At 33.8% G+C, this 23,901-nt stretch overlaps 2 protein-coding genes across 12 annotated transcripts in view; one reads left to right on the top strand and one right to left on the bottom strand.

Annotated features, from left to right (window-relative positions):
- The first annotated feature begins 4,176 nt into the window (after positions 1-4,176).
- MED19 (mediator complex subunit 19) lies at positions 4,177-9,493 on the top strand. The gene is made up of 3 exons (XM_085957413.1): positions 4,177-4,453; positions 4,756-5,127; positions 6,126-9,493. Exons 1-3 carry the CDS (start codon positions 4,264-4,266, stop codon positions 6,287-6,289), a joined length of 726 nt encoding a protein of 241 aa, XP_085813539.1. The 5' UTR covers positions 4,177-4,263; the 3' UTR covers positions 6,290-9,493.
- A 5,713-nt stretch (positions 9,494-15,206) lies between these two features.
- Positions 15,207-23,901, bottom strand: part of LOC147064444 (leucine-rich repeat flightless-interacting protein 2) — a 69,034-nt gene continuing 60,339 nt past the window's right edge. For all 11 annotated transcript variants that reach the window (XM_085957995.1, XM_085957996.1, XM_085957994.1 and 8 more), the window contains 5 exons: positions 22,894-23,040; positions 21,560-21,800; positions 21,087-21,263; positions 19,855-20,039; positions 15,207-16,666 (listed from right to left, as the gene is read on the bottom strand). In XM_085957995.1, the coding sequence (XP_085814121.1) occupies positions 16,556-16,666; positions 19,855-20,039; positions 21,087-21,263; positions 21,560-21,800; positions 22,894-23,040 (861 nt within the window). In that variant the 3' untranslated portion in view covers positions 15,207-16,555. The remainder of the gene's footprint in view (positions 16,667-19,854; positions 20,040-21,086; positions 21,264-21,559; positions 21,801-22,893; positions 23,041-23,901) is intronic.

The following is a 23,901-nucleotide window of genomic DNA, read 5'->3' as shown; positions in this document are numbered from 1 at the left end:
TATCAGAATGATTTTAACCATTGAAATTGAAAGCCAATAAGCATTTGGGCTTAGACAAATAAAAACACTGGCAAAAAAAACACAAAAATTTCGAAACACTAATGTCAGGTTTTTTTAGAAACCCAATCCCTAATGGAACTGTCAAAAAATTCTCGGTGTCCACCCGAATTCCGGAGTGGTGTAGGTCATGGCTGAAGAGGGCTGACAAGGCTCTAGCCTGGGGGCCCAGGCTGAGGGGGGCCCGGCGTGTCGGGTTGACCAGATAAACACACATAATAAATTAGCTTTAATAGTAAAAAAAGTCGCCTGCGGCGCTAATATACTTCTTGGCCATGAACATTTTCAATTACTTATATAATTGTGCAATATATTTTTTGATTATTATGTGTCGATACTCGACAGCTCCATTATTAAAGTGGATGTATTGAAAATCGCCAATAATTATTATGTATAAGTACCCTTAATTTGAACTAAAACACAATTTGAAAAACGTTAATGTAGTGTTTCACACTGCCTTTAATCTTAGCGGTAGGTAGGGGGCCCGCCAAGCCTAGCACGAGGGCCCGTTTCAGGATGTGGGGACCATGGTGTAGGTACACCGAGTGCAATAGACAACGAGCAATTAGGCTGTTTTAAATTCTCCTCCTTGGGCCCCCCCCCCAATATTAAATCCTGGGTGCGCCACTGGTTTGAGATACGACAGTATTTTATTAAAATAGCAAAAAAAAAATACGTATCCAACCACATCCATATCTCGAAAACGCCCAATTCAGACTTACGACAGTATCTTACTCTTATTATCTTATTCTTATTATAGTGCGTATCGCACTAGGTAGGTACCTACATCACCAACCGTACGAGTCCTAACTCTTCCTAATCCGAGGAATACTCGAGTTGATACTTTCCTACTTGGATGTATAGAAATAATGATCATTCAAATATATATTGCGGAATGACGAAACCATAGACTAAATATATCGGCATGACAGTACGTGACGTGATGATAATGTGTACCCCCATAACATTTCAATCAAGGCAGAGGTACCTACATAATATTATTATGTAACATGGTGCCTGCGATGGTCAGGCGGTAAAGCCGCGTTGACACGATCCAAGTGCGATCCGAGTACACTCGGACCGAGTGCCATCCGAGCGCACTCATACAAGACAGCTTCATACGAATGAGTCAATGACATTGAGCTACTTTACAAGCTGTTTGTTAGCGAATGTAAATCGGGCGATTCAGCTACTGCGATTGTGATGATGACACACAAAACTTTCCACTCGCTCAGAAGCCAACAAGTTGAGTTGAAACCGTCATTTTCGCTACTAATTTGGCAGGACGTATTGAGTAGTTCGTTTTTTTACCGGGAGGTCGCTACCATCACTCTACTGCGACTGCGCAGACGCAGTATGCCCGGTCCACACGCCAGCGTGTAGCGCGTAAAATTGACCGGCTTTCAACTTTTGTCGGTAGATTGTTTATGTGGGTCTATTCTATACTTATCGACCGCTAAAGTGATAAATATTTTCAAACTATATTATCACCTATCTGGCTGCTGTTAAAATATATCACTTATTACAACAATAAAAACCATCTTATTGTAATGGTTACAATAAGTGCTAATACTTTGATACAAACCTACAGTAAGTTTGATACTATTTATCACTGTAGCCAGTGACGTCCCGTGGGGGTAGGCAGATTGAGCGTCGCTTGGGGGCGGCAGATACTCGAAGGGCGGCAAATCGAGTAGAATTATTTGGTATTATATAGAAATAGCTACCTATATTAGTTATATTATAACCAGAGCGTTGGAGATGTTTTTTTCCGGATGTTTTTTTTTATCCAGTACTTACTATATTTTAGTATGATGTCACCACGCTTCGCGAGGAATTTTTGTTTTATTTTTGACTGCTCGGTTTCGTATACAAATGACAATAAAAAATATTTTTACTACTCTTGCTACGTAGACACATTATAAATGATAAATGTAAAACACCAAAAAACCATAATAAATCAGTCATAATACTCATAAATAATATAATAATATAATGTCATTTGCTCAGATTAAAGAGTTCCTTTCATAACAGTGATATTATGTAGGTATACGCGCAAAAGCCGTCGCGCCATAGCTGGCGCCGAACAAGCGACGTAGGTAGGTATTGAAACAAAATAATACTACCTATATAGATTTCAACGTTGGTGACGAAACAAGGAACATTATGGTAGAGATTTATAGGTAGGTACATACCTCCGTATTTTTTAATTTATCCAAATAATTTTGCTAGTCACTCCCGAGATTTAAAAGTTGCTGGATGTCTATTGCAAAATAGATATTCATAATGATTATTAATCCATTGACATTTGTCATAACAAGTCATAAGTCATAATCAATTAGTATTCGTGCATACTATATTAAGTACCAGCTAATTGTAATAAAAATGTACACTAGTAGGTACCTATCTAGATTATATCGTATTTATCGTGCTGTGAATAACAATATCTTCTTTAAGCTTTAAGTCATTTTTTGTAAACATATTTTGTGTTGATAATAGTGTGGATTTGGGTATTTTATTTCAATCATCAACGGTTGAGTGTTGAGACTATTAATTAATAGTATATTTATGATTAAAATTAGGTTTATATTAAAAAAATAACGAGGAAAATTATTGTGTTTACATATTGTAGGGTACAATAATGGCATAGAAAAAATGGTGTAAAAATATTACGTCTGCGTAGGTATTACTAAATGGTACAGACCAAATGTGTCAGACATAGGTATCAACCAAATGGCATCTCAGACTCTGGTGATTTGGGTAAGTGTTTAACTAATATTATATTTATTTGATAATTTATTTATTAATATCTAAGTTTAATTTTTTATGATTCAGCGTAGTGGTAGGTATATATTTTGTTAGTAATGTATCCATCCATACCATGCCCCCCACAAGAGGGGGCTGACAGGGCTCTAGCCTGGGTCCCGGGCTCGATAAGTGAAATAAACACATATCTCAAATTCGCTCTAATAGCAAAAAATTCGCCTGCGGCGCTATTTTCTTCAATATTATTAATATTTATAATTATGTGGTTGTACGATACAATTTAAAATTGTGTAGCGATACTTAAAAACTCCATAATTCAAATGGGTGTATTAAAATATACAAAAAACACTAAATATACACATCAATTTTAACGCGTACACCATTTGGAAAACATTACTGTAGAGCGTCACAATGCCTTTATCCTTAGCGATAGGTAGGGGGGCTGCCAAAGATCCTAGCCTGGGGGCCCGCTTCAGGATACGGGAGCCATGCTTCATACAACACATTTCTTAGATATTGGAGTAATGAAAGGATGATAAAAAAAATGGGGCGGCATTTTGACGCTGCCTAGGGGCGGCATTTTGTCTAGGGACGTCACTGACTGTAGCTGTCGATAAGTATAAAATAGACCCAATGATCTGCTTATTAGCTTGTTCATCATCGAACAAGGGCGAGTTTACAACCAGATTGTAAATTCGCCAACAAGCAGCTCGTAAAGTAGCTCAATGAAATTGACGCTTAATTACTCCTATCCGAGCTACTCGGACCGCATCCAACTCTTCCGAATTAGCTCGGATAGGACAATAGGAGATTAGTATATAGCTGTCTCGTACGAGTGTACTCGGAACGTGTCAACGCGGCTTAACGTATTCACTTATAAATTATTCATGGTTTCATGGTCGAATCCCGGATCGAGCAAATTCCATGTTATTTTCCAATGTGTGTTTGGATCCAGCGCATATCCAGACAATGGACATGATGGGTTTTTTTTTAATGCACATCGAATTCTAATGCCAGTGAAAAAGTTACATAGGTACATAATAATATGGTACCTAGGTAAGTAGGTACCTAATAGCAATAGGTAGGTGCTTTATCATTTTTTTTTCACGTACTTAACTACCTGTAAATAAATGTGTGGTGATGTGACACTGCTCATAACGTGTTTTCATAATTATATATTACTTAATTACTTTCAGCCTCCGCACTCCTTTCATCTTCTCAAATAGATCAAAATCAGCTCCTCAAATATTTTATGTAAGCTGTAATTTTTTTAATATTATAAGATACCATAAAGAAATATAACCTTTTGATACGAAAATGGTATTTTTGTTTATGGTTTGGCACAATACGTCTATACTCTATGGATCTATGACGGACGATTTGCATCAAAGTTTATGCGTTTTGATTATCGTAGGTGTGTGTTGAAAACGATGAGGAAAGATGATGATGGCTGATCAGTATCGGAAGGTAGAACCCTATTCTCCAAAATCTTCTCCCAGGGGTGCGAGATCCCCAGTCGTCGCTCGTCAAGACTCATCGGGCACCCTCAAAACAACGATTTCACTAGGAAAGAACCCGTCAATCGTCAACAGTGGTCCATTCTATTTGATGAAGGAGCCGCCAACAAAAGGTTAGTAAGATGATGTTTTCTTGGATTATTTATTACAATCAGACCCATTGTTCTCCTGAAGATCTTACGAAATTTGGTAATTTTATAGTACCTACTCCATATCTTCATTGTGGTTAAGCGTTTTGAGACCAAAAACCCAAAACAACCTACATATGTTTGAGTTACAGTAGGTTGTATTAGGTTTTGGTTCGGTTTTTGGTCTCAAAAGACCGCAATCACAGAAACGATACACAGTACTACTTACCCGAAAATTTTATGCTTCAATTGATCCGTAAATATGTTTATAATATTGAAAATTGCAGGAGAATGTGAATTAACGGGTGCAACAAATTTAATGGCCTTTTATGGATTAGAACATTCCTATACTAAATTCAGCGGAAAAAAACTAAAGGAGCAGTTGTCATCGTTTTTGCCTAATCTACCCGGAATCATTGATGGACCGGGCCAGCAAGACAACAGCACCCTACGTTCGGTGATAGATAAACCTCCGATTGGGGGCAAAGAACTGATGCCGCTCTCCACCGGACTGTTGGCCGGATTCAGACTGCATCCTGGTCCTCTTCCTGAGCAATACCGATACATAAATACGACGCCGGTGAAGAAGCATAAAAATAAACATAAAAAGCACAAACACAAGGAAGGGGGTCCAATGAGCCAGGAAACTCAAATAACAGGTCAGTTTAAAACAATGCAGTGGCAATTTAACCTAAGCAAACATGGACTGTGATATATGTGTTACATTTACGTTACAATATGGTGGCTTCAATTTGTTAATTTGTGATATTGTATAATTAACATTCGTAAACAATATTGTAGAATTAATAAATTGTCCCCTTAGAACAGAACAAGCCTAACTGATTTTTTGTGAAAATATTTTTATTGTGCCTACTAAAAATTTCCTTTTTTGATTCTCTATATGGAGTCAGAACAAGCGTATCTGAATTATGGACAAAAAAAAGGTTATCAGCTTAGCAGTGTTTCCCAAACTTTTGACATCTGTTCGTAACTAATCCAACTTGATGTAAGAAAAATTTTACCTTGAGAATTGCTACTACATAGTTATAACAAACATGTATAATGTTTCAAATACATTATCATCATGTCATGTCCTGTCACAGTAAGCTGCCGCTACGGCAAAATTGTGTGTAATGTCATTTTTATTGGTACCTATTTAATTATATTATCAGACTGATGCTCCCATCCTGTAGCACATTTTGAACCTTCAAATGAACATTGTCAGTTAGCAAAACTGCCGAAATCACCAGAACAACAATGAGGTCACCTCACACATACTGCACTACACGACACCCGCATGACTCAATGAATGTTTTTTTATCATTTTCCACATGCCTACACATTTTCAACTCGTCAAAATCATGTGTTCTTTGTTTTTAGTGGTTTTCTCTGTGGATTGTCTATTCAATTATTATCTATGGTCTGCAGGTTGGGTTCTGTTCAAAATATTATTTATGGATGCAATATCGCAAGTACTTTTAACGTAAGCACACGTAGAAACTGTTAAAATTAATTGTGAATAAACATTGGTGTTAAACAGTGTAGAATGTGTTTGCAGATTGGTCGTACCGCAGACTGTTAATCAATTAATGGTAAACTAATATTATTCTACCGCGGATGTTATTCAAAATAAAAAAATACTTCACTTTTTTTTCAGATACGTCCAGCCAAGATACGCACGAAAAGAAACACAAAAAACAGAAGCGACACGATGAAGAAAAGGAGAGAAAGAAACGGAAAAAGGAAAAGAAAAGGAAAAAGCAAAAGCATAGCCCGGAACATTCCGGAGGTCTCACACCTAACCAGCATTCTAATGGATGACTGTTAAGTACATAGTAATATTTATTAGTACTGAACTTATGAGATTCTAGATCTTATTAGTTTATTTATAATACCTACCTTATCTAGGATAAGATTAATGATTACGTTTTCTCATTCAATTAAGATAAATATTGTTGTATAAATTTAAATGGACTACATAATGTAATAATATTGTAATGTTATGATATTTTTTTAAAATACTGTTTTACTATAAATTACCATAAAACATCTTCCTTCGTAATCTTTGTAAAGAATTATCAAGAATATCTACACCTGTCCCAAAAGATATTTGTCATTTCAAATATTATGGTAAATCACAGGCAATAAGTAAACTTTATTTACCGTTCCTTGAGTTTTTTGTTAATTTTCCAATCATCGAACTTCTTGAGCAGTTACATTTTCTTCTCAGGAAGATATTCGTTCAAGTTAACATGCAGCTAACTTTACGAACAGAATTTAAATGGCCCTCTCCTGTTTTTCCCGATCACGGAAATGATGTCTGAATAGTTTATAGGACAAATCGAATTTTGGAAAAGCTGAATTTTTCGTGGTGTTTTGAGAAACAGAAAGGAATTAGTTTCTTACTATAGTTACTACAGTTCATAACTCATTTTCCACAAAAATTGATTATTTAAAAAAATTATTGGAACACACGCAAAAATCTTGTCACCATTGCTTTGAACTGATAATAAACATTACAAACTGAAACATGGAATCACGTTAATAAAAATATATTTTTCACCATTGTTGTTCATTAACTTTATTGTATAGGTATTATAATATTCTAATAATTGTCCTTCAAATTCAGCCAATTTTTACCCCTGTTTACAATAACTATCAAAAAATTATCACTTTCAAACAAATGTGTCATTCATTAAATATTTTTGCCCTATAATGTAGGATTTTGTGATGCAACAGCTGTCAAATTACATCTTACTTATATTTTGTTAACTTTCTCACATTGTATTAATTAAAATAAAACACAATATTACGTTTTAGTCTACTTATTCCATATATTATCTAATTTGCTATTGCCAACTGAAATTTTAACCCAGTCGCACATACAATATCATCTTGACTGCTATATTTCCATAAATTAAAATGGCCGACAATTTTGCAACGCTCTTCCACTCACACATGCGGGACAGTGACACCACGCTGAGGCGAGTTTGTCTGTGCGACCGGGCCATCTGTTGACAATGTCAGTAAATACTGAATATTTATTGTTTTATTTTAGTTTATACAATGTCTTTCCTCAGAATTGACTGGTAATACCATTAAAGTAATTTCTCACATTTATCATGAATCAATCCATAAGCTCAATAATAAACAGTACAAGTTTAGTCAAATATTTCATATTTGTGTAGTTATATTGGTGTAAAAAAAAATTTTCAAAATTATCTGTGAATATTGTATAATGTATGTGTAAGTAGTGTGGTTTTCTGTAATGTAGAAACATTTCGCTAATTCAATTGTTTTTGTGTTTCAATTTTTACAGCAATGAAAATAATAGTTACACATTTTAGCAGACACCAGCAATAGCCGGTTGTGTTTCGGTACGAAGTTATTAATTAGTATGTATGTAATATAAATTATTGTATCTACTGTATGTGTATTTATGATAATGTTATCGGTAGCTGATTTTTATGTTATCTTTTCTATGAAGATCTTACATTAACGTATGGTACACAGTCGGCCGAATATGTACACTTCCTAAAATTCCTTGGTATATAGATATATAAAAAAATTATCTTTTCTTGTTTATCCTTAAGAGAAAATTTCGGGTACGTTCCTCGCTTTTGAATAATTTAAAGAGAAATTAAACTCATGCCACTTTGTAATTGACTTTTTGTTTTTTGCCATTTCTGATTGTGTTTAATTTTTTATATTCGTAAATATGCATACATAATTGCTTTGTTTTGTGTAATTTTATTTATCATTAGTTGGATGCACTGTTGAACGAAGACCTCCCATAATCACTTGAATCAATCTGTAGCCTGTCACTGCCACAGATATCTGCTGTACTTATCGGCCGTTTAGTCCCACTGTATCACTGATTTCTTTTGTCCGGCAATTATCCATTTGGGTTTGACAATATCTATCAAAATACTCTTGTCTGCTCGGTTTCTTTCACATTGTCTGATGGGTACATTGCGGCTAGGTGGTGTAAAAAAATATCGATACTTTGAAGTAACAATATTTTTCGACCGATGCCTAGATATTTTTACATTTATATTTTTTGATAGCAACCAATTGACACCACTCTCAATTTTAAATCGTCTTTGAGACGTGTCTTTTTAATTTTGTGGCTATCATTTTCTGGAAGTCCTTCTGGTCTTGTGCAAACAATGTCTGCAAAGTGTAGGCGACTAAGATAAGCTTTCTTATTAAATTGTCATACCTCTTCAATGGCTATCGCTATACCATACAACTCAATTCCTAGCCTCGGGCCCCAGCCGGCGTGTAGTATTAATTTTGTCATGCTTTTACATTGAAATTATAATGGTTGTTGAAATTATTGCAAATCCAAACATCACATTCCACATATATATTATTGGCTATGGCTCTCTACGGTCTTTATTGGTAAAAGCACATAATTTAATTAGATTATAAACAGTAAATTTCAGTTTTTTTTTTTTTTTTAAATGCAAACTTTGTGTAGGTATGTGTATTTTGGATTATAAAGGATTTTCTGCTATTACAATAATTACTTCCCCTAATACATATTATTTTCTTAAAATTATCATTTATGCAACCGATTTCTTTAATGTGTTAATCTAAGAATATAAATGTGTTGGAAGAGATATTGCAAATGTTATAAACTTAACAGTAAAACAACCTCAATTATCTGGATTCTACCATAACCATCTGTAAAATGACTATCAAAAAAAAAGGCTTGAAATCTTCAAACAATACGTAGTATGTATGAGAATAGTTTCCTTTGGAAGAAAAAATGGTTATTTCAACTTGTTTCGATTATCTTTTTTTCTGATTAATCCGGATAATGAATGTTCTATTTTATTATCCTAAATAATGATTAAAATAAATTAGGTTGTGTTTATTCAATGGGTCTCTGTTCTTAATTTATTATTTTACTCGGCCGGTCTTCCAAAAACAAGAGTGTTCTCAACTCATTACCTGGTCTTTATTTTGTATAATTTAATAATGTTACGAAGAAATAATAAAGAAAATTGGTTTAATTTACATTTGGGTTTTATTTTATTTATTGTACACGCGACTGGCTTTTCACTTATTCATACTGCTGTATCAAAATTCCACCTGAACTTTTCCATTGGTATTCTTTTCTATTTAGTATTGGCAGTGGCGAAGGGTGACTTTGGAAAGAGGTAGGCTGTGAAAATCAGAGAAAAGTTATACTTACGAGAAATAAGAAAATTGTGATGTGAAATTTAAAAATCTAATCTCTAAAATGTGGTCTGTCACACAATAATTTACAATTCCATCCGTAAAACTAGACATTTAAAGAAATACTTATGTATTTAGAACACTGTCGAATGTATACTTTACAATATCAGATAATTTATCCACATTCAGAAAACACAAAATACACTGAATTTAAATTACAATTGTTACAAAATAGCATTATCAACATATCTAAACTGAATAATAATATACATTATGTTAGTCTATGACTGAATTCTTCCGACCATGTCCGATCCTAATTAGATCATATCGTGACCGTTCAGGCAAAAGTCACCAACCCTGAAAAAGGCAGTTTTGAGTTGAGTATGTCACCCGAAGCGTAAAATTATGTTCTTTAAGATGCAAAAGTCACCACGATACATTAGTTAGTAAAATGTTGCTTAAATCCGAATTATTTGTTTTCCACTAAATGACTTTCGATAAAATCTTAACAAGCAAAAGTCATTATAGATGAATAGACATTATTGACTCTATAAAAAAAAATCCTTCGTTATAAATATACAAGCAAAAGTCACTATACTATGGATGGTGAGTTTTACTGATTTGTCATTTGAAAACTTCTAACACTTGTCTTAAATACACAAAAATAACCAAACAGGAATAGTTTACCTTAGCTTGTTATAATAAGATCACTTTGGTCTAAATTAAATCAAACAAAACTCACCATAGCGTAATGGTGACTTTTGTCTGCTCATAAATGCAGTACCTACAGTGATGACGAAATAAACAAGCAAAAGGCACCAAACCATAATTGAGCTACCTTGCTTCCTTCAAAACCTTCCAGATGTTTTAATTAGCATCAAAAAGTAAAAGTATCTTAAATAAATTATTAAGACATGAGAAAATAATGTGATGTAGTTAAAACCTTAAAAACATAAAAATCTGATTTTTCCTGCATTTTCAAACTGCGATATCTCAAAACAATATTTTTAGGGTTGGTGACTTTTGCCTGAACGGTGACGATATGGGCCCCCACAGAGTGGAGGTTTGTATAAACAAATTTCATTTTTATGAGATATGGATGTCCCTATTAGGTCCATCCCTGACTCACACGAATTGAAAAACAATATATGGTGTACTTATCAGACCCAGGATGCGAACCTCGGTCCCACGACGTTATAGGCCGATGCTTAACCGCGCAGCCATGACTGAATTAACTAATAAATAATAATCACGAGTTATTAATTATTTGAATAAAACTCCAGTCATCGACAATAAATATATGCGGAAAGATTTTATATGCTTTACCGTTCACGCTAACGAATTAGTATAAAATGCACCAGACAGACCTGATGTTATGTGACATGCCGTTCATACGACATAGACGCCAAATTCCTATAGAATTTAGATGAATCAATAGTTTTGTTCAATTGAGAACAGATGGCGCCTGTCACTTATTTTTATGTATTCTAAATTCTGACAGATGGCTCTTTATTTTTTTTTTAATAATTTAATACATAGTTAAATATTCTGATGATATTATAATATGGTTCCCGCACATTTTTTATTTATTTTAAATTAAATACTGAAGATCTATTTTTCTTAGAAGCTAGGCTTTAAATCAGGTGCCGGCACCATGTAATAAGACCCTAAAGCAGGGGGGGGCAAACTTTTTGGAAGGAGGGCCAAATTCAAGAATTCAAAATGAGCGGCGGGCCGCAAGTAAAATACCATTTTTGATATACACTATTTATTATCACGAAAAATAAACATTACAAAAAAAATAATGAGAAGAATGAATCTGTTTAACATTTTTTTAAATTCAGGTGATAATTTTGTAGTTGATATTCTCAAAACTGCTTGTAAATGGGCATCGAAGATATTTGATCGTACAGAATTTTTATTGAGGTTCATGATCGAAAATGTTTGTTCATATATATAGGTTGATCCAAAAATAACGAACATTTTTCTTGCATAATCTTTAAGTTGGTCGAATTTGTCTGAATTAAGGGCATTGTAAAATTTGAAGATTTCTTCACGACGATGCAATTCTCTTAAATCAGTGTCACACTGTAACACAATAATCGCAAGTTGTAGCTCTGTCAGTACACTATCAATATCTATTGAAAATGGATCGCTTACTATTGCTAAACAAATTTTAATCTTTTGTCAATATTTTTTAAAAAATTATAAAAAAGTTATTCGTAATCAGAAGTACAATATTAATGATGCGGGCCGCAAAAAAATACCCGGCGGGCCGCAGTTTGCCCCCCCCCTGCCCTAAAGCATAGAACGAATTTAACGTTCCGTCTTCAAATAGAGAAATTTACACAGGAAATAATAGTCACTCTGGTGACCACACGAAATTAAACAATATGACACAATGCATAATTTGCGATCCCGATTTTTTGAACAATCTAACAAGAGTCTAACCGCACTCCTATTTCATTCACTACCATTACTTCTTAAAGATGCACTTAGCTAAGATCAATACAATTTTTAACACATCAACATGATGGTACACAAAGTCCAATTTATTGTTCTAAACGACCTGAACCTAAAGTTTCAAACTCTACTGGAATATTTGTTGTGACAATGCGTAAATTTGATTCCATACCGGATCGAGCTATTTTAGTAACATCAACAATTTTCTCGGGACACGAAACACCAACTCCCGTCAGAGTAAAGTTTAAAATTTTTAGCGATTCTGTATGATATTTAATAACTAAGTTTCACATTTGCGTTTACACTGTCACTGTAAATTTAAACCGGTAAGGCTCTGCGCCAGATTTATAATTTTATTCTTTCTCTCTTGTTCTTGAAAGTTATCATATTCTGCGCGGCTTTTTGTGTAAGTAGTGATCTTTTAGGATGCACTTCCTAAAAGAACTGTTAACGTACATTATTAAACATATTATATTGTTTTCTCGTTCAATGCAGAAATACGAATTTTTCCAAGACTCTTTATAATCACGAATTGGGACCTGCTTTCCATTTTATGGCTACTCATTTTACTTAAATTGAATAGAAACACGGACAGTCAAATGATTTGTTGTGAGCCAGGTAGGCGTGCAAGGATTGTATGTGATTAGTGCATACCGATTATGTAACATGCGGTATAAATACACTGAAATTAACTTTCAACACTACTGCTCACAACCAATATATTTTTGCACTGTGGGGATACCCTAATTTCAAATAAGGAATAACAATAGCAGTTATTGTTCTTACCTATTTAAAATTATGAGTTACTCATAAAACGAAAATAACTTATTCATGGTAACCATATACAAAAAAAGGTACTAGATAACAAATACATATTTCATTGGTAACTATTTTATGATGTGTAATTATGGTTTTTTGTACACTTGTAATAATTATTTTCGATTACATACATAAATAACTATTATAATTAAATAATATGTTCCTCAGAAATAAAACATTATAAAGGAATCACACGGAATAAGTAATTACAATCAAATTAACGTGATGCTATAAAAATGTGAATAATGACAAATTTAATTGAATCTAAAAGTTTGTTTCGATCGCTCACTAATCATCTAATACTGTCAACTTCAGTGTTTCCCTCTCCACTTAACGTTTGCAAACGGCAAGACCTAACGGAATGATTTTTTTACTGAAGCTTCTGTGGACAATTTCTAGGTTAGAGCAATTATTTGAGCTCGTTAAGATGTTTCATTAAATTTAAGGTTCAATGAGCTACAGCTTTTTTAGTTACCTAACTAAAGTCAAGAGCACGCAGTATAAAAACGAAAAGTATTAGCAGCAGTTTCTTACCTATGTTCCTTTTTTCGATTGAAAATTTCGTGAACAAGTCATCTACTGTTTTATATGATAATTAAAATAAGGAATATTTTGACAAATATTTTTCATTTACGTCGAATTTCGAGTTGAACATGTTCGTGTCTACATAAGCTTTATGGTACGAGTACGTATATTGAATATGAAATACTTGCGAATATGTTTTAAATAAAATAATTTCGCCTTTTTGACTGAAAAAGTTACGTTTTCCACACCTGTACTGGGTCCAGTGCTGTTGACTTAAATTTTTGTTCAGACAAGTTTAATTGAACTTTAAGAACTTTGCAGTTTAATATTTATATTGGAAATCAAGGACACAAATAAATTTTGTGGCTTGATTACTTTTTGTTCTTACCCTGTCTTATCTGTTATGAGTCATATTGTGTCAACACTCGACTTACGTAGATAGATACGTATCCCTGTCTTATTCCTTCATTGACTTATGCAATACTGTAAAGCCCATATTCCATTGGCAGATTGCGTCTGGCCCGATCGTCTGCCACGACTGTCAAACTCTATTCTCTATGGTTTTCAAGGATCGTGAGCGATCGGGTCGAAATTGGAAAATTTTCTATTATCCGTCGTGCGATCCTTTCATTATCAAGCGAAGATTGCCGAAAGCGTACGAAAATAGCCGAATATGCGCCTGAGTCACGCAAACGGTCGTTCATTTCATTCTGTCGATTTCAACTGAACAACTACAAGATGGCGAAAAAAAAATATATATGGAGTATCACCGAGGACACAGTCCTCGTCGAATAAATACACGCCAAAGATATAGTGTGGAACGTAAAAAAATCCGCCATATTCAATGGCGATCACGCTGTTCTTCAGTTAGCCAACTTTTGACCCAGTGTTTTCGTTTACGGCGAGTCCTGACCGCCTGAGCCAGTTGAAATATAGCCATACTCGCTACAATAAATTAGTCTTTGGATTATTCGATTTCGATATTCGAATTACTCAATTGGTTTGGAGATTCAAGCTCGCCCAGTTATTCATGATGTAAATTAACAATAAGTATACAAACTTTCTATAAATGTCAAACGGCCGCATAAATTTTAACAGATCTGATGCTCGCTAGGTTTGACAGCTGACAACTCAGTTTTGTTGACGTAAAATTGCGCGGGAATGCGTTCAGTTTAGCCACCAATCTAAGAAATATCTAGTTTTCACTCAACCTATATTTTTAATAATAGCAACACTAGTATTATTTTAACCAATCAAATCAAGGACGAACGAGATTGAATCGTTGCGTGTAATTGCAAATAGCTAGCGACGACGGTTGGCGTCGATCGTTGGATCGGGTTGGGTCTGTGTGTCTGCCAATGGAATATGGCCTTAACATGCGTTAGAAAAGGTCTGACGTATATAATTATGACATACTATATAGGACAATTTTATTTAAAATACGCCGTTTCACCTGTCATTTCATAAATAGGTATGGATTTTAGTCACGGTGCCGGCCTCTGCTTTACATAATCGCCTAGTATGGAGCCTTCGCCACTGGTATTTGGACACTGTTCTGTCTGCAAGATGTGATTTTTTTCTGATGCTTAATTCAAACCTGCATCCTATGGCTTCAGAAACAGACACTCCGGTCTTACTCCACAGTGGTTCTTTCTGAACAACATTTCTTTCAGTGCCATATCTGTTATCGACGATGATTTTCGCCATCATTTCTACGCATTATAAAAAATAAATAAAACACAAATTCTTTTCAAATTTATTAGAAATTACTTCACCATACGTATCATTGTTTTTGAAATCACACTGTTTTCTTGAGAGAAAAAAAAAGTGTTACATCAAAATAAATTAGTAACATCAGCACCAAATACATTTCTGTCATATGTAGTAGAATAAATAAAATAAAAAAGTATTCAATACGAATTAAACATACTATGAAAAAGTTTTGGAACATTCAGTCAACCCTCCTGTTATTTGATAAAAATTGCATTATCTACAAAACTCAAAGAATTTTCTACTTTGTGTCGCATAATAACATAATACAATTTTTATTGGTCTTAATTTCACTATGACACGGTGGTCTAACCATATGTAATATTGTTTATTAAATTTATGCGACTTCAATCATGACCAGGGATGTCAATAAAGTATCAGATACTTTCTGTTGATTATATAACAGCTATCGATACAGACTATTCTTCGATGTTTCAATTTTTTGTTGTTGAAACAAGCTCTCGCTGACAATTAATTATCGATACTTTTCCTTCCAATATGGCATCCATAACCGTAATCAATTTTTATTGTAATCCATTAGCTTTTGCCTACGTATACATTTGATCATACGTAAATTAAATTAAATAATTTTGACTTCCGTGTATCGGCGATTTTTGTTTAAAATATTCAAGTTCTACAATGTTTCTTTGGAGAATTTATTTAAATGGACCAAGACTTGAACAGAGAATGTCAATATACAACATACATATTACATATATATACAGACAAGGCGATTGGCTAAATTAAATATTACAATGGAAACATTTTCTATTACAAAGATATACAAACAGGTTTAATAACTTAATATAATATGTATTTAGGTATGTTACATGGGATTGTAAAATAAAAATATGCGTAGTACTTTACAGATTTGATGTCGCCGGGGAATTGCAGGATGGCATACGCTTCATTGCAAACGACATCCGTCGACGTGTCGATTAATTGTTTTACTGTTAATACAATATTAATGGCATTAGAACAATATTATTAAAAAGTAAGCCAGACTATAATATAAGGTTGACTTACGTAAAATAATGTATATACATATAATAATTATTGGCAAAATAACATACAACATCACATTATTAATTATATGGACACTTTCCTGCTAATTGATAATTCTCATTATGATAAACTTTTAAATTACATCGATAAAAAAAATATATTATCAGGGGGAAGAAGTAGATATTGTCGCTTCGATAAGTGATGCGTCCGTCACAATACCATACTAACTCTAACAACTGAAAGGCCTAATATTTAAATATAAAAATACAAAACGGATCAGTCATTATTTTACTGGGTACTGTGAGGACACGTGGAGTGTCAGAGTTCTTTCAGTAGAGCTGATTTAGCAGTTTTTAATTTATCGAGACGTTTATTCAAATGATTGTTTTCAGTTTCCAATTCTTCAACTCGGCTTTGCGCTTCACGAGCCTGGAAAACAAACGGAATTATCATAAACAAGTTCTATACGAAAATCTTACAAGATTTTTACTTTTGTTCAAAAAATTGTGCATTAAACAATAATTTACTGCATTGTTTAGTTTGACAAGAATTTATATCGGCGTTATTAGACAGCAGCATAGAGATTGGAAAGGTTAAAACATATTTGCAGGAGAGTAATAAATCATTAATCAACTGTCAGAATAGATTGAGAGCTTCGCGTCAACTGAGAGTATTTAATGTTTATTGTATTTCTATGTTAAAATGAAAAATACCAAACATGGTTTTTAAAAAGTAACACATTTTCTAACTAATCATTAATAGATATCGATACATATATTACAGTAATGTTAATATAGTATTCATGAAAAACCAAACGATGAGAAGTTGCGGGGCTCACTCTCTTGGATGCAAAATAAGAATAAATGCATCGTAATTATTAGGGACAAGGGGATAAACGCAAAACAAGGAGCACGCACAAAATCTTGAAACGCACGTGGTGGACGGATACCGTGCCCGCTTCTCTATTTAAAAATGAGTATGCATGTCATGCAATTGTTTGAGAGCTATTTCATTTGCCTCCAGCAATCGTATACGTTCCTCTCCATTTCTCATCTATAATAATATAAAAAATCTCAAACTAATGAGCAGTCAGAGATAATATAGGGTTTATGGACATACAGGAGGAACTCGACTTTCGCACATAATTGGTTCCTGAAAAGGTGTGCGAATGTTGAATGTTCGAAAGTAGAGGGAAGTAAAAAAAATTAAATTGTATGTATTTTGAAATATTTATTTATCAAGTAAATATAAGATGTTTAAAAGACATGTTTAAGTGGGGTTTGCGGGTGTTTCCCTTAAAAAGTTATCAAGAGTTAACTCTTTGCCACTCTTCTTTTTCTTATTTTAAATAAAATATTTAAAATGGTAAATCATTAACTTTACAATATTGCTTAACTGCAATGTAAAGTGAACCAATCTTTTAATATTAACGCAGTAAACCCAGGCTTTTTTATTTGATTACTGTAAGCAGTTCTTTATCCTTCCCTTGCAATGTCTGGGATTTTCTGGTTGATAAATTAACATTGGCATCAATTTTAAATCACCAGCCAAGTTTCCACCAAGAAGCAATGTCAATCGGTTTTTAGAAGGTTTATGCCCTGGGGCAACTGATTCTTCCTTAGATAAGAATGTACGACTAGGCATTTTTTTCCAAAATAAACATGTGTCATCTACATTAAATATTTGGCTAGAGGAATATTCTCCATCTTCAATAATTTTGGATAATGAGGAAATAAATTCTTTTGCAGCATCTTTATCCGCATCAGCCGATTTTCCAGTGAATTTAATATAAACCAACTGTTACTTGCTTGAAAAATCGTGTTAGAATCTTCTTTTTCTAGCCTTCCAATCTTTGTACAAACTAAGAGCCTTCGCTTGAATAATTGAAATATTCAGAGGGACATCTTTTTGATGTTGGTCGTCGATCCATGATGACAAATATTTTTCCATTTCATCCATAACTATGCCGTGTCCTTTAGAAACAACCTTTAAAGATAATATATTTCCACAATTTTGAACGTATTCCTTAATTTTATTTTTTATTTTTCAAAATTGAACATATCGTAGTAGACATGTTTGTATCATACGAACGTCCGATTGAAGCAAAAGATTCACCGCAATCAGAACGTCATGTGAAGTTAATAAGTCCTTGATTTCTTTTTGTTCGTATCAACACTGCAGTTTTTCCGTTTCTCACTCATGTTTATAAATTTTTAGGGCGAAATATTTCAAATGAAGAAAATTAGCAAAACGCACAACATGACACGCCCGCACGCGCTTCTGCGCAAGCCACCTATCCTAGCTAACTCACAAGCAAAGTGACGGGTGCGAGCAGGATGCAAGTGACGCAAGAAATGCACTTGCTTGTGAGCGAGCGAGAAGGGGATATCTTAACCCCACGACCAGCGCGACGTTTTAAAAAAACGATTTTTTTTTAAATGTGCGAAATAGCGAATTGTGCGAAAGTTGAACGTTCGTAAGTCGAGGTCCGCCTGTATTGGTAAATGTTTAGTCACGAAAAAATAAAATAACTCTTGATCAATATAACTGAAAAGTAATAATATGTACTTTCATTAAGCCAACAGAGTTTTTTGATGATATCAGTGAAAATAGTATGATTGAGATCTCACTCATAATGAATTAATTGTATAGGTGTGTTGTCAGACGTTCAAAAATATAAATGAACTATTTCTCTTGCCTAAAATACATGCAGATATCAATAACACGGAAAATTCTCAGTTTTAATCAAAATACAATATTATTTGGGAAACATCAGATATTTCAGTCTTAAAATAAACAGGATTTTTAAAAACAGGGCCAATTGCATTCAGATAAACAAAAGTATCAATACCGAGATATATTAGTTAACACCTAATTCCTGCCAGAAGTCTCTTCCTATATCCTGTAATAAACAAACTTTAATGAGACCGCAGTATTCTAAACAGAACCTATGACAGTACCTTTAAGATTTCATGTCCAATGTCAATTATTTTCACAAGTTTTTCAACACCTTATATTCCCATATTATGTACCAAATAAACTAACCATAGAACTAAAGACTTACTACAAATTTCATAGAAAAGATTCATTTGATAATTATTTATTCACATTACAGGAATAGAGATTATGATCTTATATATAATTTTAATAAATTGTATCCTGAAATGCACACAGATCTACTTAATTGCAGTGTCCAAATTTCGAAATACAATATTTACAACAAAAAATCAGTAACAAATGACAATAGTATGTATTGCCATCATCCGCACACGGACTGAAAAATTAGTTACCTACATAAATATAGGTGAAGGTGACAAGTCATCTACCTGAGTAACAATTTTTTACAAATATACATAACATTTGTTGCGCATCCTTTGACAGGCTTTCCATCTCGTGTATTAATAATTAATAACACAAAAGAAATAAAATTAAGTAAAACATTAGTGATTATAATATTTTTTTGCTGTTTCGATTGATTGCTAGTTTAATTTAGTAAAGATTAGACGAAATAAATATGTCATTAAATTTTATGATCACTCAATTAAGTTTGAGTACTAAAAATACTTTTTACAAATATAATTTTATAATATAGACTTTGAAAAAAAAGTAAACTGTACCTCTCTCTGTAATTTTCTCCGATCACATTTAAGTTCATCTTCCATCCTTTCGGCTTCTTCCACAGCACTCTTGTAGCGGATGACTTGACTCTCCAAGCGAGCGACCGTCGCCTGCAAAGTCAGAACGTCTTGCTCGGCCTTCGACGCCCGGAATTTGTAATCGGCAACTAATTTTGAATTTTCTCCTGCAAAAACACACTGCCGTTAGCGAAAATTCACAATTTTAATATTAGTATATTAGGTATTTAAATAAACCTAGTATTTTAAATTAAAATTCATAAAGGTTCTTTCAAGATTTCAAAAATATCACATCAGTAGAAAAAAATCCAATTAATTACCTAATATAATATTTTCTTAAACCTAAATAAATGCAGGCAAAAAGAAACATGATTGGAAATGATTTTATCACTGTCAAATATTCAAAATCAAGTCAAATCACTCAAATTCCCATTTCGAATCAAAATCCAATGGAAAAGTGTCATGTTGAAAATAGTAAATTTTCTTCTTCTTTGGACCATGTCCGATCCTAATAGGATCATATGGACCTTCACAGAGTAGAGGTTTGTATTAACAGATACAGATTGTGTTTTTTACGAGAAATGGATGTCAGCCACTTGCTCAACCTATTAGGTCCATACCCTGACTCACACACAAATTGAAAAACAATATGTGTACTTGCCAGACCCAGGATTCGAACCTGGGACCCACGGCATGATAGTCCAACGCTTAAGCCGCGCGGCCACCGTGGGCGTTATACTATCAAATAGCAAACAACAACGCGCGTCCAGCTTACGCTTAAAAATTAAATTGGCGATACATTTAGCACTTTCGCGTAAAAAAACCACAGTATTTATCTTTCACAAGTCAATCTATACAGATCTAAAAAAACTATTTAAAATATGTAAGTAACTGATTACCGAGATTAAGCTTACTAAAATAATTTAATTAACAATTATTATGAGATGAAACACTTTAGATTGGAATCAGCAAAGACACTTGCAAAGAAATCAGAATTGTACCAAAATATAAGACACTGAAATGGTTGTTCGCGGAGAAGCGGTGAGCTAACTTTAATACGGTTTTAGTCAGAACTATTACTTTCAATGGATTACTCAGAAATAAGCTGTAAAACAAAAATTTGAAGTATGATTCTTTTCTATGAGATGTGCGATATAGGTTTCTCATTTTCAGAAATCATATCCTAAAACATTGATTGTATTATTTCAACTTACTGTGGTTTTCCATAGAGTCGGAGTCACTATCGGAACCGTTGACGGGTCCATTGTGGGAGGAGTTATTGTGGATGCTGTTTTTCTTCTTGGATCTCTCTTCGTCCAGTTGCGTCTTCAACTGATGAACTTCCGCTTCCAAAGCTTGACGTTGAGAACATAATGTTTGCAACCGCACGTCTGAAAATTTAAGCATCATAACTACCGTGAAGATAATTCCATCAAACATCAAGGAATTAACTTTAATACATTCTTTCATACTTCCATAATTGAATTCTCAACTCATTGCTGACACTGATGGAAAGGTCCCAAGGTACCCTCCACACAGATATTCTCAATCAACCATAAAAAAAAACCCACATTACCAATTGCCAGATGAACATATTATAGTAATTTTGTATTGTGCCAAATGAATCATATAAAATGTAATTGTAACTAATAACTGGTGAGATGATTGAATAGTATAAAGTTATTACCGAGAGCCCCATGGCCAGCAGCCTCGAGGGCTTCTTTGCCAGCACGGGAGACAAGAGTGACGCCTGCTCCCTCCCCGTCCGCATCCCCCTCACCCTGAACGGCCACCAGCTCCAGGCCGGCTTCCAAGATGCAACGGTCGCGCAGCGCCACCGCCGCCGAGCACCGTTCCACTTCTTCCTTTGTGGCTCGGCATTCTCGCACCAACGCTTCGTGCGACCGGCACTTGTCTTTGTGTTCACGCTGCAAGAAAACATACATATTTCATGTAAATAATGACGATTCATCGAATTCTTTTAAGCTAATAGTAAGATTAATGCAAGATATTTTTTATCTTACAGCGTAAGTGTGACTTGTAGCTAATTTAATCATGAGCCTTTTCAGTTTCATGGGATGATTTACAATTACATTAACAACTTTGATAGTATGAAAAATATTTTTTTTTTATTGGCAACTTACAAATACTACAAAGACAAATGAACATTTCATACACAAGCATGCCATAGATTATTTTTTTGATTAGTCTGTTAGACAAATGTTTTTAAATGTTCCATAACCTATGTATATAAATGGTAAAAGATAGTATGTGATAAGCATCACAAATAGAACAGCAAAACGCGAGGCAATTCTAACCACTTAACATCCAAAAAGAGCTACATGTGATAAATATATCACACTTATCACTTTATGTATTCAGGCAGTTCATTATTACAATAAGTTAACCGTCTGAACTGTCGAAAAGTACTATCTTTTAACAGCCCCTACCTCTCTCGACTGTGTTAACTTTTAGAGCGAGATAGAGTACATAAATTCTACATATTGAGAATTGAGATGCAAGATCTGACTGTTTTGAAAAATAATTACGTCACGGCCGCCGCTTTAATTTATAGTTCTCCGCGAGCTGTGAAATATCGAGTGGCTAGTAGCAGCTAGTAGTAACATAATATTTGTTTTACCACATGCTGCAATCACAATGACAAGACTAATAAAATTGTAAGTTAGCACAAATTTGACCGACATGTCTACCAACCTAAATTTTCACCGTGTTACGATTGAGTGTTAAGAATAGCTGCGCAGGAGACAAAACAAAATGCAAATCGGACTGTAGAGCCAATGATAAAGATGAATGCTTTACAGCTTAATTTTCTTTATGTATGTTTAAAATCTATGGGTTTATTCTTGCAAAACATATTAACTATTTAACCAATCAGCTAAATACATATTATAAACATTCTATTGATAAAAGTGATAAGAATTTGGCATGCTGATAGCATTTCACACATATCCGTCTTCAAGAACAAGCCATTTAGACTGGAAACAAAATTATATAACGCACCTGCAGCTGTGTATATTGTTCTTGCAGGTCTTCCAATTTGTCTTTTAAAAGTTCCAGCTGGTACGAAAAGGATGCCTTGTCATTATCCAACTGAGCATTTAATATCATGGCCTTGCGAAATTTCTCTTCCACTTCCTTCAGTTCATGCTGCAAAATAAGATATCACAATTAGTATTTATGAAATATAATATTGGGATTATATTCCGAATATTACACAATGTTACTTTCCACAAGCCAAGTACGAATTTATCCAACTAACGATTATTCATTAAAATTATCTAAGCTTTAGCCATTGTCTATCAACGCCTATTTGATTCAAGTGAAATTGATAACATTATTAATATTTACACAAAATTCCACACAGTGGTATGTTTATTAGTTTAAACGTATTTGGCACACATACAGACGGTCCTCGTTATCCGAGAGTAATTAGGACTGAAAAAATACGTCTTAAAGCGAATCCGCTTAAAACGGAGACCAAAACTACTTAGTAAATGTGTTTAATTGTGACACATTTAGAAAAGAAAAATGTGAGACAGAAGACAGAAATAGTGTAGGAGTGCGGTATTGAAAGTGACAGTTGACAACTGTGAGCAATTGCGCTTGTGTTTTTTAGTGTTTTTATAGTTTCTTTGCATTCTCCAGCAAATTCATAACTGCGACCATGCGGATAATGAATACTCATATGAGGATTCCCTGTAGTGGTTTAAATATGTATAGAAAACTCTCAATTATTAAATAAACAATTATCGGATTGCGGATTATCCAATTTGCAGATTATCCCGTAGGTACATGAAATGTAAAAAGTTTCATTATTTTTATAAACATTGCTGTGATCCACAGATGCATGTGTGGTGTAATGTTTGTGGTTTATTGGATTCTAACGAGGCCGAGACAAATGAAATATCTGACATTATTCCAATATGTGAACCAATGGAAATGTATAAGACTGAAAATATCTAAAAAGAAAATGGTCAAGTGGTTAGAACGTGTATTGTGTGATCCTGG

The sequence above is a fragment of the Rhyacophila brunnea genome, unplaced genomic scaffold (genome assembly GCF_057557595.1).
Source record: "Rhyacophila brunnea isolate RB1 unplaced genomic scaffold, BYU_Rbru_1.0 scaffold_7, whole genome shotgun sequence".
Taxonomy (NCBI): Eukaryota; Metazoa; Arthropoda; class Insecta; order Trichoptera; family Rhyacophilidae; genus Rhyacophila; species Rhyacophila brunnea.
The sequence above is the reverse complement of the archived record's forward strand: the minus strand, read 5'-3'. Positions and strand labels throughout refer to the sequence as shown.